The sequence below is a fragment of the Carassius gibelio genome, chromosome A5 (assembly GCF_023724105.1).
Source record: "Carassius gibelio isolate Cgi1373 ecotype wild population from Czech Republic chromosome A5, carGib1.2-hapl.c, whole genome shotgun sequence".
Classification (NCBI taxonomy): Eukaryota; Metazoa; Chordata; class Actinopteri; order Cypriniformes; family Cyprinidae; genus Carassius; species Carassius gibelio.
The window spans coordinates 29,695,881-29,710,926 of NC_068375.1; the positions used below are offsets into that span (position 1 = coordinate 29,695,881).

Genomic DNA, 15,046 nt, shown 5'->3' on the forward strand with positions numbered 1-15,046 from the left:
GCAATGAAACCTGAAAAATGACATAGAAGCCCATAAAAACAGAAGACTTGCAATAGGTTTTATCACCCATCATTTATTTTAATTATCTATATATATAACAAAATGTGTGCATCTGTGTGTGGGTTTAAGCATGCTTATTGAGTATTAATATACTAGTTTAAACATTTCATGTTTGTGTGTGTCTGTAATTCTGTTCTATTCTTTTACTGTCAGCCATATCTAGGTTATTTAAAATCAGTGCAGTACTATTATCTAGACTGTGAAATTATACATAAATTGCGTATGCTTCTTTGGAATGAAATTAAGACAACATATAACAGTTATAAAGGTTAAAGAGACAGTCTTGTATGATAAATTGCATTTACGACCACTAGATGTCACTGGAAGACCACTAATGGGCTTTGCAGAGATATAGCCTCAGACTCATTTTGTGAAGATGCCTGACATCTGAAGCAGCGCTGTACAAAAACGGTTTCGTCCATTGACACGAAATCCATAACTTTTTGTCACCACGGTCTGAAGATGATCTGATTCAATTTTGGTGAAAATCAGACAAACGGTTGAGGATGAGTTTAAAAAAAAAGGTTTTCAACATGAATCAAAATGGCGGACAGGAAGTTTTGCTTAATATGACATAATTGGTATGTATGTTGTCGGCATGTCCCAAGGAACATTTTGAGACATGTTTCATGATAATAGGCTAATGCAATCAAAAGTTATTAGCATTATTGGAAATGTAATAATTAGCGGTTATTGATTGGTTTATTACTCTTGACCAATAGGTGGCGCTGTGACCAAAATGATGTGGCGTGGTCAATGTGATGTGACAATGTCACATATTAAGTTTTGTGTAAATATCTCCAACCTTTGCAGAGATACAGCCTCAGATGCAGTTTGGCATCTTTCCAGCAAATTCGTTGGTACGCTAATTGAAAACGGTTACGTGTATCGACACAAATTCCATAACTTTTTGCCAGCATGGTCTGAAGATGATCCTAATCAAATTTGGTGAAAATCTGAGCAACGGTCTAGGAGGAGTTCGAAAAAGTAGGTTTTCAACATGAATCAAAATGGCGGACAGGAAATTTTGCCAAAATTGACAAATGGGGTATCGGTGTCCTCAGCATGACCCAAGGAATCTATCAACATCAGCTTTGTTACAATAGGCTAATGTATGCAAAAGTTATTAGCATTTTTCGAAAAAATCGTTATAACTATTGACCACAAGGTGGCGCTGCCCCCAATTTTTTTGTGTACATTCAGGGCATGGAGCCGGACATTTTTGTAATTATTTGCGAAACGATACGGAACTTCATTCTTAAGATACAGCAATTTACAACTAAATCCAAAATGGCCGACGCCCAAAATGGCCGAATTGGGAAAATTCGGTATCATTCGACTCGGAATGATGCACTGAATCTAAAGACACCACTTTTGTGATTTTTGGCAAAACCGTTCAGAAGTTATGAGCAAAAACATGCATTTTTCATATCTCCTGACCACTAGGGGGCACAGCGCCGAAACACTGCAGGTAGTCCCAGGGAATGGTTGTTATAAGACCCACCAAGATTGGTCTCAATAGGCCAAACCGTTGCGGAGCTATAGCCTCACGTTCACGTTTGCGTGCTTTTCGAAGAATTCGTTCATGAGCTATTCGGAAACGGTTTGAGAAATCAACTTGATTTCCATAACTTTTTGTCAGCATGGTCTGAAGATTATCTGATTCAATTTTCGTGACAATCGGTGCAACGGCCTAGGACGAGTTCGAAAAAGTAGGTTTTACGAACAATTGACGATAGCGAAAAAACTAAGCCTTGCGATTTTTGAATTTCGGTGTCCATTCGACTCGGCATGAGCCAAGGAATCACAGGAAAAAAGAATTTTCATTTTGTGGCTTACGGTTCAAGAGTTATTAGCATCAAGTTTTTGAAAGTTTAGACAATTGGTGGCGCTAGAGAGTTTGAGTTAGAGACTTCAAATTTGCTACGGTTAATGTTCAGACAGTCGTCTATTAGTGTGCCAAATTATACAACTTTCCCGCAATCGGTTCTATGGGCTACCATAGACTTGGGGTGGAAGAAGAAGAATAATAATAAATATAGCTGCAAGCAGCAATTACGGGGCCAAGCACTCCAACGGCAAATGTAGGAGCTAAGCATGGCATGGAGCATCACACCAAATGCATTAATGAGCAATAACAGCAATTTTAGGATTATTGTAATTGAAATGGCTAAAAAAATCATAAATACAACCTCTAGTAGCATGATTTACTGGCTTATCAAAATTGACCAATAGGTGGTGCTGTTATCAAGTCAATTTGGTGTACTCTGTGTGACTTTTCAATGACACAAACAAAGTTTGGTGTCAATATGCCAAAGCATTGCAGAGATACAGCCTCAAGTGTCATTTTGTCATTGTGCCTCAAGTTCGTCGCTGTGGTATGCAAAAACGGTTTTGTCTATCGACACAAAATTCATAACTTTTTGTCAGCACAGTCTGAAGATCATCTGATTAAATTTTGGTGAAAATTGGACTAACGGCTGATGAGGAGTTCAAAAAGTAGGTTTTCAACATAAATCAAAATGGCGGACCGGAAGTTCAGCTTAATCTGGCATATTTGGTATCTATGTTTTCGGCATAAACCAGGGAATATTTTGAGACCAGTTTCGTTGCAATAGGCTAATGCATTAAAAAGTTATTAGCATTTTTATAAGTGTAATTATTCATGGGTAATGAATGGTTTATTACTCTTGACCAATAGGTGGCGCTGTTACCAAATTTATGTGGCATGGTCAGTGTGAGGTAGCGATGACACGTACAAAGTTTGGTGTAAATATGTCAAAGCGTTGCAGAGATACAGCCTCAAATGCATTTTGGCACCCTTCCAACAAATTCGTTGATGCGCTTAATGAGAACCGTTTCATATATCGACACGAAATCCATAACTTTTTGCCAGCATGGTCTGAAGATGATACACGTCAAATTTGGTGAAAATCGGACTAACGGTCTAGGAGGAGTTCGAAAAAGTAGGTTTTCAACATTAATCAAAATGGCGGACAGGAAGTATGGCCAATATTCGCATAATTGGTATCAATGCTCTCGGCATGACCCACAGAATATAGGGAGGCCATTTTAATTTTAATAGTCTAATTTATTCAAAAGTTATTAGCATTTATGGGATATTTCATTATAACTATTGGCCACAAGGTGGCGCTGCCACCAAACTTTTTGAGTATCTTCAGGGCATGGAGCCAAATATTTTTGTAATTATTTGCGAAACGATACGATGATGCGTTCAAAAAATACAGCATTTTGAAACATAATTCAAAATGGCCGACGCCTAAAATGGCCGACACGGGAAAATTGGATATCAATCGACTCGACATGACGCACTGAATCTACAGAGACCAGTTTTGTAATTTTTGGCCAAACCATTCAGAAGTTATAAGCCAAAATATGCATTTTTCATATCTCCTGACCACTAGGTGGCGCTGTGTCGAAACACTGCAGGTAGTCTCAGTTTATGCTTGTTATAACACACGCCAAGTTTGGTCTCAATATGACAAACCGTTGTCGGGATATAGCCTCACGTGCATGTTTGCGTGCTTTTCTTCAAATTTGTTTACGTGTCATTCGACAACAGTTGGACGAATCAACTTGAATTCCATAACTTTTTGCCAGCATGCTCTGAAGATGATCTGAGCCAATTTTCGTGGCAATCGGACTAACCGTCTAGGACGAGTTCGAAAAAGTAGGTTTTTCGAATAATTGAAAATAGCGAAAAAACTAAACCTTGCGATTTTTGAATTTTGGGGTTCATTCGACTTGGCATGAGCCAAGGATTCAGAGGAAAAAAGAATTTCCATTTTCTGGCTTACGGTTCAAAAGTTATTAGCATACAAACATTGAAAGTTTGGACAAGTGGTGGCGCTAGAGAGTAGGAGATAGAGACTTCAAATTTGCTATAGTTAATGTTGGGACTGTCCTCTATCAGTGTGCCAAATTATACAACTTTCCCGCAATCGGTTCTATGGGCTGCCATAGACTTGCGGCGGAAGAAGAAGAAGAAGAAGAAGAAGCAGAATAATAATAACGCCAACGGAAACAATAGGTGCCTCGCACCTTCGGTGCTTGGCCCCTAATAATAAGAACGCCAACAAAAACAAGAGGGTCCTACGCACCTTCGGTGCTTGGCCCCTAATAATAACGCCAACGAACACAATAGGTGCCTTCGCACCTTCGGTGCTTGGCCCCTAAAAATAATCAAATGTAAAATTAAACACTAATATAATAATAGCAGAATCTTTATCGATTGACACTTTATATTGCCCAACCCTGGCTGAGCTTAAAGACTAAAGAAACCGTGTATACTACATCTAACAACTTCCTTGGCAGCTGATTGACTTGTTTTCACCCACTGAGCTTGTTCCCCCTTCATCAACCTGTTCATAATTATCTGCATCTTTCCGGCCTACTGATCCTTACACTCATTTTTTTTTTTTTGTCCTCTCTCTGTTCCCAGCTGGGAGGAGACATTGGCGGAAGCCCTTCGGTAAGTTAGAGAAAGATTCTTAACAAAGTTCACCCAGACTTTGATGAATGTGCTTCATTGGAGGAGTATTAGCATCAACAGAGGGGTTTGCCTTCATTAATCAAAGAGCTGTTAAATTCCTCCTCCATGTTTTTATCTTAGTTCATTTGTCTTTTTCATGATGGTCTTGTAACAGTTGTAATGGCTTGTAATACTCATCTGCCTCTGCTCAGATGGGTGCCGGTTTGGGGGCGGCCCCAGCAGCCATGCCTGCCTCTCTCGGCGCTGCTCCTGCTGTTGGAGGTGGATTGGGAGACCTTTTTGACCTTGGTGGAGGTGTTGGCATGCCAACAGGATCCTACGTTGCTCCTAAAACTGTAAGTATAGAATCAGTCAATACTCTTAATAAATAACTTTGGTTATGTCTTCAGCAGTCTTTTATAAGCAGGTTCCCTGCTTTAAGTCCATTTGTAAAACAGCAGTGTTTCCTGGACTCTTAAGTGGGTGTGCACATAAAATGTGCTGTGGTGTTCAATAGTGGACTCTGGAGTCCAACAGAATGCAGAGCACATTTTTAATTATATATATATATAAAAAAACGGCTTAGAAATGCAACTCGCATAGAATGAGAATCTTTCTTAACCCCACACGCTCAACCTTTTTATCTGTGGGTTCAGGTGTGGTTACTGGCAATGAAGGGTAAAGGGCTGGAGATTTCTGGGACGTTTGCCCGACGCGGTGGGATCATTCAGATGGATCTGTCTCTTACCAACAAAGCCATGAGTGTTATGACTGACTTTGCCATTCAGTTCAACAGGAACAGGTGAGTCAGTGGGATCATTTAAGGACATGCTGATATTCTAAAGAGACTTTAGAATATCAATATCAAGTCAATTGAGGTATTCTGTATAGAAAACTACCTCTCGTTTAGAAAAGCCTGAAAGTAAAATGCTGTAAAATATTCTACTTCGATCTTACAATACAAGGGCAACAAGCAGGTCATATCCTTATGTATGTATTGATTTATAGAACGGTGCTTTCTCACACAAAGGGATATGCTGTGATATTCTTATTCCTAGGTCCCTCTGTTTGTAAATCTGCATTAAATGTACAGATTGTAAGCGAACAAACAAAAATGTTCAATTCCTGAGCCAAATATTGGTTACATTTACATTTAATCATTTAGCAGACGCTTTTATCCAAAGCGACTTACAATGTCTTAAATGGTGATGCAACCAAAAATATTTGGCAAAAACCATTTTGGAGGGCAAACTCATTGACCAAAACTTGTCTAATGACACATTTTGATTGTGACTGTCTCTTTTGCAGCACAGCACATCAAAATATAATCAGTCACATATCACCATGACCAAAAATAATGCTAGAGTATGAAAAATGTGTATGGCTGATATATTGAGAGGTGGCTCATTGCAGAAGAAATTGACTATGACTGGTGTTTCACCTCTGAATATGGCATGAATATGCATACAAATTAAATTACCTACATTTAACCTGCATTTCTCTGTTTTTCTGTAGTTTTGGTCTCGCCCCTGCTGGGCCTCTGCAGGTTCTGACTCCTCTGAGCCCCAATCAGACCATTGACGTTAGTCTCCCTCTCAGCACGAGCGGCCCTGTCATGAAAATGGAACCTCTCAACAATCTGCAGGTAATATAGCCACTGCCTTTCTGCAGCGTTGTATTTCATGTGCAGTATGAAATGAATGTTGTGCTGTTAAAGGGGTCATCTCTTTTGACTATACTATAAAATCATCCTGTAAGTTCCAGAACTCAAAACTTTCTTGCTAGTCTAAAAACAGCTTATATGGAAGCCAATCTGCCAAAATTATTTGCTATTTCTGGATAGTCGACCTTAGAGAACAGTACAAAATAAAAAGTCAATGATTCATTAAATCATTAGTGGTTCCTCCTTTCTTTCTCTCCTCCTACTGCATCCATGTCCGTTTCTGTCCTTTATTGATCAGGGTTGTAGGTTTGTAGCAGTACAGCAATAGGTCTGAATTAGTTGTGCCTGATTATCTCTCAGTGGACTCATTCATGTTGCTCTCCAGTGACTGCATTGGGAAATATACCACAAAACCCACAGACTACAATAGGAAGGCATAGGCATTCTGGACTAGTTCAATCAATAATTGGTAGTAATTAAACCGGGAGAAGATTGTGTTGAGCTTCAGGGAGGGTTTTGGTTTGGGTGAAGCAAATTCAAAAATATAGGAAGGAGGGTTTTCTCTTTTCTTCTCTCTCAGAGCCCTAAAGGAGATTAATAGAAGATTGTGCTTCAGTCTTAAGGTTTTATAGAGCCCTACAGGCTTCATCTAATGGCATTTTCTAATTAAGTGCGAGCATTGAGCTTTCCTGGAGAGAGATTAGATTAGTGAGTGTTGTGTTCAGAATGCATATGTTAGATTAAATGATTAATCATAAATGTGTCTCTTTCATTTTCAACTCCTAATTTTCTGTGCCTTTCGTTGAAGTCATCAGCAGGGGTTTTAGTGTCTAAGAGAGCCATATGATAATAATTCTAGGATTTGTCAGCAGTGTTTTCTCTAATTGTTTTTATCTTGCTGAGAAAAACTTTTCTCTATTGGGAGGACATTTCAGCCACATGAGCAAAAATATTCTTTATACCTGACCTGTATAGCGCACACACAGAAAAGTGCACAACTTTTAACTTTTAATGTGCTATTTATTTTTTATTTTACCCTTGGTGTAACTAAATTCTGCACATTTTAGATTTCCTGTGAAAATAATTTTTTACAGTGCTGTTACCCAAAAAATTATTTTTAATTTTTTTCAACCCTGTTCTAACTCCATATTGACAATAACGCGACAGTGGTTTGCTACTTTTTCTTCTGTGTGGTTGCGTTGTAAGAAGCATGCATCCACCCATGCACGCAGCTTAGGGAGAACATTGTTAATCACTGTGAATCACAGGAGGTAACATGAATTTTATCTCCATTTTCCAGGACTGATGTAACTACATGTCTGGATACCAGGCAGCTCAAATCTTCAGGACATTCATTTGATCTGGACGTGCTTTAGCTTACCATGCATTTCCAATTTTTGCAGGCATGGATTACAACAGCTGATACTTTCAGTCCCAGAGAGGCTTGTGGCATTATTAATTTCACACGTGGCTGCCAATAATAGATCATTTATTTATTGAAGTGGCATCACATGAAGTGAATGTTACTCATAGACCAAAATAAGTTTTTTTTCTTCTTCTGTAGCTTGACTCATTGTCATTATTCACAAGGCCAGTAATACTGTAGATAAATCTTAACAGAAGAGGTACAGATTGTAATACATGATGTTTTGGTTTAATTCTTGACAATTACACAAAAGTTTGATTGATTTCTGTTTTCACATCTGATTTCATCAGTACAGTCTTTCTTCATATTATTTTGCCTGGTGGTTCAATATAGTATTTCTAACTGCAGTTAGACAAGTAAGGGAGGGATGAAGTCGGTATGTGCAGCTCAGAGCAGTTTGGCTGGATGAATTATTCAGAAGTGGAGTGTAGCACATCTGGATGTGTGTGTGGGACTGTCTGTCCCTCTCTGAGGCTGTGTAGTCTCTGTTCTGATGGATGCTGTGCCCATGCTGTCAGCTTTCAGAAAAGCTCCCCTGGGTGCTTTTCAGTTCCTCATGCTCGCAAAAGATTTACAGCCATAATCGGATGAAAACAAAATATTTTTTTTTTTCAGCTGAAAACTTACAAATGCACAAAATGGAAAAACTTATTAATGATGGGTTGTATTTGTTTTAAGCACTTTTTTTGGATTTTATTTTTTTTTTCTTGCTGATTTTTAAAATTCATTCCAATGCAAAAATTAATTGTTGTTTTTTGGGGCAAGAAACCAACTTTTTACATTTATACAATAACAATAATATAGACAATCAGTAATATATAATATATCTGATTCACTAGGATGGGTGTTTTTGAGTCTGATTATCCAAGACAGATACACTCACTCTGTTTTCTCAAACTGTCAGTGGGCATCGTCCATCCTCTTAGTGAAGCACTGCCTTTGAGGCATTTGTGCATGTTTGAAGTTCACATACTGGCATGCAAACATGAACTCCACACACAGAAGCTGAACCCAACCTTTACAAAGCCACAGAGGATCTTAAACAAAAGAATAGAGCGAGAGAGAGTGAGAAGCAAAAGGTCAAAGAAAGAGGTTATCAAAGGACCATATTTCCCTGCTATCATCGTGTGTGTGTGTATGTGTGTGTGTGTATGCCATTCTTTTAAAAAACTGGTTTGAGAGCCTTGTCCTCAGCCACAATGTCTTAAATCACAGTCCTAATGTGTTTCCCTCTCTCTTTTTCGATGTTGCAGGTAGCTGTGAAAAATAACATTGACGTGTTCTACTTCAGCTGCCAGTATCCCCTCAGCCTGCTCTTTGTAGAGGATGGAAAGATGGGTGAGTGTGAATTTATGTTCACCTCGGACATAAGCCTTGCGTCCATCCTTGATTTATTTTTATTTTGTTTTTGTTCTTATTTTTTGTGTGTTGTTAGGGTTTTATTTTTGAAGTTTTGACTTATGTGCACAAGAGATGTTGTTGTAAATCTTTAGACAAGACAATATGGTGCTTGAAAAACCAGTCTAAAAGTGTCCTTGTTGTGGGGTGCCTTTATTCAAAAACATCTGTCTAGCAGCAAGACAACCTTCTGTTTCAGATACAGTAGAACATCAATCTTCTTTTTTTCCCCCACTGGTGTCTTCTCTCATGAACTCCTTTCGTCCCTCTGCTTCTCAGATCGTCAGGTGTTCCTGGCCACCTGGAAAGACATTCCAAATGAAAACGAGGCACATTTCCAAATCAAAGATATCCACCTCAACTCAGGTGAGAGGGAAATATGTGCTGTGCATGAGTGAATTGGGTAAAGTGTGTGGAGGTTGATGGGCATGAATGAAATGAAGATAATGAAGCAAATAGGCAAAGATGGGATGGAGGAAAGTGCTCTACCTTTATCAGTGCTTTGGATTATATTGACTGTCACACTCTCAGACTTACAAAAGAACACACTGTCCTGTTGAGGTCTGTCTCTGAAGTGCAGTGGTGATCTGTTGGCATGTCTGGGTGTAATTAACTCGAAGCAGGTTTGCATAAAATAATAGTGAATCACACAGGCATGAACACGCGCGCACACACTCTTGTTGATATTGCTAATGAATGCACAGTGGGTGTCTTCGGTCTTCGGTACTCTTATTTTGATTCACTCTTCTCTCTACGAGGCTTGGTTTTTAATATAACAATGCAGCAAACACCTATATATAAATTTCCTGTTCTATAGCAAAATATTTCATTGTTAGCAAAGATTTGAGCTTGCAATTAAATTAATATGATGAGAAAGTAAGTCAGAGCAGCACAAAATAATATATAGACTGTAAAGACACAACACAACTTTGCTGTGTGTACTTCATCAGTAAGAGTTTTTTTGTTTGTTTTTTATTCAGGAAGCAATTAATTTGACATTTCAAACATAACAAAAAATGTTTCATATAAATGCTGTTTTGAATTTTCTAATTATAAAAGAATCCTGAAAAAAAGTAATCAAATGCTTCCTTGGTGAACATAAGTCTTAAAAAAAAAAAATGTAATAATTGACCTAACACAAACTTTTGTATGGTAGTAGACTAGTCAAATCTGATTCACAAAATAATGTTGGGAGATGGTTCTTTTCAGTGAATTGGTGAATCTTAGACATTCCACCTAAGTTTTTTGATTCATGGAAGAACGACAATAGTAGAATTTAAATTTGTTGTCTTTTGAGCAAACTTTTCTTTTAAATCAGACTAATTACTGAATGGTTCGTATGTCAATGTGTAAGTAATTTGCAGGTTGCCATGGAGACTCAATCAGGTTCAGAAAAACTGTAATGTGTGTCTGAGTTTTGTTAATGAGTAACTTCTCTCTCACAGACGTGGCCAGCAACAAGCTGCAAGGCAGTAATATCTTCACCATTGCCAAGAGAACAGTGGAGGGGCAGGACATGCTGTACCAGTCTGTCAAACTCACAAACGGCATCTGGGTGCTGGCAGAAATGCGCATACAGACCGGCAACCCCAACTACACGGTAAATGGAAACAAAGAGACATGAACGATGTTGTAGTGGCTTTTACAGAGATGTGAAGGCACTAACAAAGTGCCACTCGAACACACATACACACTGCTACATGTGACAGAGTGTGTTTCACACAACGGCTCTCCTGTTATTTCATAATGAATCATGCTGGAGAAAGATCTGTGTGTTTGTGTCCCTGTGTGAGAGAAGAAACCGATCAATGGGGAAAGCTGAATGCGTGCTAGGTTGGAGACCGAGCTATTGTGTTCAGAGAGAAAGAGTGTTTGGCAAATCCTGTGTGGGTGATGATAAGGAAAGAAGATTGTCAAGAAAGATGTCAATCCTCCTTTCAGTCCTTCCTCCGTTTGGTTTGTGGGATTTGCCATTATCACTCATCCTAATCTGGAGTGTATGTTTCTTCTCCCTCATGTTCCCGTTCACATTTCCCACATGAATCATGCTTCAAACACAATTGTAGGGAACCATTTCTTCTCTTAGATCTCAAGTGTACTGGACCTAGAATTGACTTGCATACTTAAGATGTAAGTTATAAGCTACACAGGGCACCATTTCTGTAGGAAACGCTGACACACAACACATCTGTATAGGTCTGTTAATCTTCCATCTCTTGGCTCACATCGTAATAGCCACTTTAAGAGTCCTGTTATTCACCACTCAGGCGCATACACACTCCATGTATCATAGTTGTTTTGTTCCTGGCTGTTGTTGTAGTATATAAACAGTATCTGTCTGAAAGGACAGAAAAATGTGGCTATACTGTGAACTGTTATGTTGTTTTTTTTCTAAATATCTGGCAATGTTTCCATTAGCTACAAAGCTCTACAATTTGTCACTGTTCGTCGTCCCTATAGCAATCAGGCGTCCAATGGCATGGCCCGGTTCCCCTTTAAATGCTGCGAGCTTCTGATGGCAGGGATCTGTTAAAGCATTTCCCCACAAGCCTTTGTGCAGCACCCTGCTGTTTCTAGTCTTCCTGTCATCCCACCATCTCATCTGTTTTTGATTACATTCTGCCCCATTGTTGCAACCCACTGTTATATCTCTTAGAGTCTTAGAGTCACACCATTCATGCTCACCACCCACCTGTGCAGTATCTCTCTCTTTCTTTATCTCTCACTTCATCTCTCGTGTCAAATTATAGAACAATGCAACTGTTAATAAAACGCCTCTGCATAGAGGAAACTGATGCCACAACGCAAGTCAGCACCAATGTCATCACGTCTATGTTTGTGCACCCACCACATTCTGCATGAAGCTAAGACTAAAATCCTCCAAATCTAACAACTAATGAAAGCTTGAAGTGGAGTAGGCCTGCATTTGATAAGGACATGCCAACTCATTCTTAATGTTCTCAGCATAAGTCTAAATCTTACTGGTGAGGAGTTAAATGATCTTTAATGAGCACTTTACACTGTTCCCTAAACTCACTATTGATCTTTGCTTTTTTAAATCTGTATTCAGTGTATTGCATATTATTATTTTTTATAAGTGTTTAAAACTTTTATCATTTTAATACATAATACCATTCAGTAACTCTGGGGTCAGTAACTCATATACGTACATATAAATCTGTATATGTTAATTGAATACACCAATATAGTCTGATTGACTGTGATTCTATTATAAAGCTTTTCTACCTTGAAATAAATATATTCAAATACTTGTCATTGGAAACGTTCCATCATCTTTAGCGGAGACAGTGTTAGGAATCTCAAACTCTGTGTGTGTAGACACAAATCTTTCTTTCGACTTGTGGGAGCCTCACAATTGCTGTGGAAAGCTGCAGGGTGATCTCATAAAAGCCCAGAGAAGACTCTTGGATATACATCCTCTCCCTCTCTTTCCCTTTCGCACTCACGATGTCGTATTGCACAGTACCCACAGGCTTTCTGATTATCCTGTGTATGATTGCTCCGTGAGAAGCCTCAAGTCTGCTGCAGCGCTCACTTGACAAAAGAGGAAGCAGGTGCTGCAGTAGATAGAGGTCTCCTCTCATGTCGACCTCTCCAAGCACAGTGGCTCCTCTGACATTAGTCTGCATTTATTTGTCTATTACTCTGTTAGTGCCATATGAGATCCTTTTAGGAGGAGCAGCTTTTTATGTGGCTCGCAGCAAGTAAACACAGCTGCTTATGAATGACTACAGGTGGTTAGTTGAAACTGTTTCTCAAAAAGGGCTCAAGGCAGAAACATTCAACACCATCCAAATGTTTGGGGTTGGGAAGATTTTTTTGAAATGAGTATCTAATGCTCACCAAGGCTGCATTTATTAGATCCGAAATACAATAAAACGGTAATATTGTGAAATGTTACAGTCTAAAAAAACTGTTTACTATTTAACATATTTTAAAATGTAATTTATTCCTGTGATGGAAAAGCGGAATTTTCTACAGACGTTACTCCAGTCTTCAGTGTCACATGATCCTGCAGAAATCATTCTAATATGCTCATTAGGTGCTGAAGAAACATCAATGTTGTAAACAGTTGTGCATCTTAATATTTTTTGCAAAAAACCATTATGCAAGTTTCTTTGAAGTTCAAAAGAACAGCATTTATTTGAAATATAATTATTTATAACATTATAAATGCCTTTACTGTAACTTTACTTGTTGTCCTTACTGACCACAAATATTTGAACAGTGGTGTACTATATATTTATATGATACATATATACGATATATATATGCTTGGATAAAAGTACTGTTGTGCTTTCAGACTTGAAATGAATCTTATGACTTCCTCAGCTAATAATAAGGCAAAAACTGGAAGCGGTAGTCATAAAGTTGAAGCTTGTTTTGGTCTTCATGGCAGTGTTTGTAATTTTGTGTTTGTGTGGTTGCTCTTGGCAGAGGGAAGGAGATTTATATCAGTGTGTTGGCAGACTTTCAGCATTACTAGTATTTATTAGTTTTTCTCACATTCATTTTCTTCGCTTTGTAGTTTCTCAATTTTCTAAGCATGCCCTCAAAATCTTCAGTTCTTAATAATTTTGTGAAATTGATGTTTGGTATTTGCCCATGTCTCTGTAATTTATTCTAATCTCCATTTCTCTGTTTCTTTCCGCAGCTGTCAATAAGATGCAGAGCACCAGAGGTGTGCCAGTTTGTGTACCTGTGCTATGAGTTGGTGCTGAAGAACTGAAGTGGGGGGAAACTGCAGTTCCCAGGCATCATTTGGGTGACTGAAACTTGATTGGACCAGTCAGAGAAAGAACCCTCACTGACTTGCATTTCCCTCAGACTGACTGAATCCCAAGGAATTTTTCTTCATTATTTTGTCCATTCCCAACACCCTTCTTTATCCCTCATGCAATCCTTCAAATATTACAGTTACTCTCAGTTAAGGGTAGTCTCTCTTCTAAAATACAACAAACAAAATATAAAAACACACGATTTGATTATGATTTCACATGTGCTGGTGTTGTTCTCAATTATAACTGTATTGCCTACAGTTTATCCTAAATGTTTTTTCCCCCTCATGAGGTCAAGCAACATGCGCAGAAGACCTCAGAGTTCTAGACCAGCCTGAATTCCTCATCCATCCAGTAGTAGGAAGGGTGTGTTTACTACAGTTGAAAACTGCTGATTTTAATTTAGTCTTAATAATTGGACAATGGGTCACTGGCTTTGTATTCACACAAACCGTTGTGTGAATGCTTGTGGTTAAAATGTTTATTTATTTTTTTCTGTATTGTTAAAGCTCTCTCCGGTCTTTCCTCAGTAATTTAAGTCTCCTAAAATCTCTAAGACAATGCTTTGTGTTTATCCAGAAGCACTACACAATTGCTGGGTAAACTTTTTCTTTGTCTTCAAAATATCTCTGTATTTGGGGATGACTAAGTTTGCAGTCATGTTTTGCTATTAAGATGGATTTATTTTTAGTTACTACTGTCTTTTATGTGCAGTTTATTGTGTTTGTGTGTGTGTGTGTTTTGTTGCAAGCAAGATAAACTGTTGGTTCTGTGAGGGAGACTCTGTGTGTGTGTGTGTGTGTGTGTGTGTGTGTGTGTGTACACTTAGAAGTTCCCAAATAACAATGATTATTGTTTTTCTTTTTAATCATAGTTTGTTGATTCTGTATGTGTTATATAAAGTGGGTTTAGACATAGGGGTGACTACAAGGAGCTGTCCAGTAAAGAAATTTGCTTTACTTTTTGTTGGATTCTGTCATGAATGCATCATCTGTTAAAGAAATAAAAAAAAATAAAAAAAGTATATTACCCATTGATTTAAATTGTATTTATTTCATCCTGGTTTCAAGAAAGAATTAAAAGTATTAAACCCTTGGCTTAAATAACATGGAGTGTCCAAAAATGCTTCAGAAATGTGTAATCCCTCGCAAAATGTATGGAAGTCATTATATTTTAATACTTTGAGTATTGACCACTCTTAACTGCTT

The 15,046-nt window shown here is 38.2% G+C and overlaps 1 protein-coding gene across 4 annotated transcripts in view; it reads left to right on the forward strand.

Moving 5' to 3' along the window:
• The window catches only part of LOC128011149 (AP-1 complex subunit beta-1-like), a 45,099-nt gene extending 30,224 nt beyond the window's left edge, over positions 1-14,875 (forward strand). For all 4 annotated transcript variants that reach the window (XM_052593301.1, XM_052593307.1, XM_052593292.1 and 1 more), the window contains 8 exons: positions 4,523-4,552; positions 4,765-4,908; positions 5,209-5,354; positions 6,068-6,197; positions 8,895-8,979; positions 9,319-9,405; positions 10,485-10,639; positions 13,715-14,875. In XM_052593301.1, the coding sequence (XP_052449261.1) occupies positions 4,523-4,552; positions 4,765-4,908; positions 5,209-5,354; positions 6,068-6,197; positions 8,895-8,979; positions 9,319-9,405; positions 10,485-10,639; positions 13,715-13,789 (852 nt within the window). In that variant the 3' untranslated portion in view covers positions 13,790-14,875. The remainder of the gene's footprint in view (positions 1-4,522; positions 4,553-4,764; positions 4,909-5,208; positions 5,355-6,067; positions 6,198-8,894; positions 8,980-9,318; positions 9,406-10,484; positions 10,640-13,714) is intronic.
• The last annotated feature ends 171 nt before the right edge of the window (positions 14,876-15,046 follow it).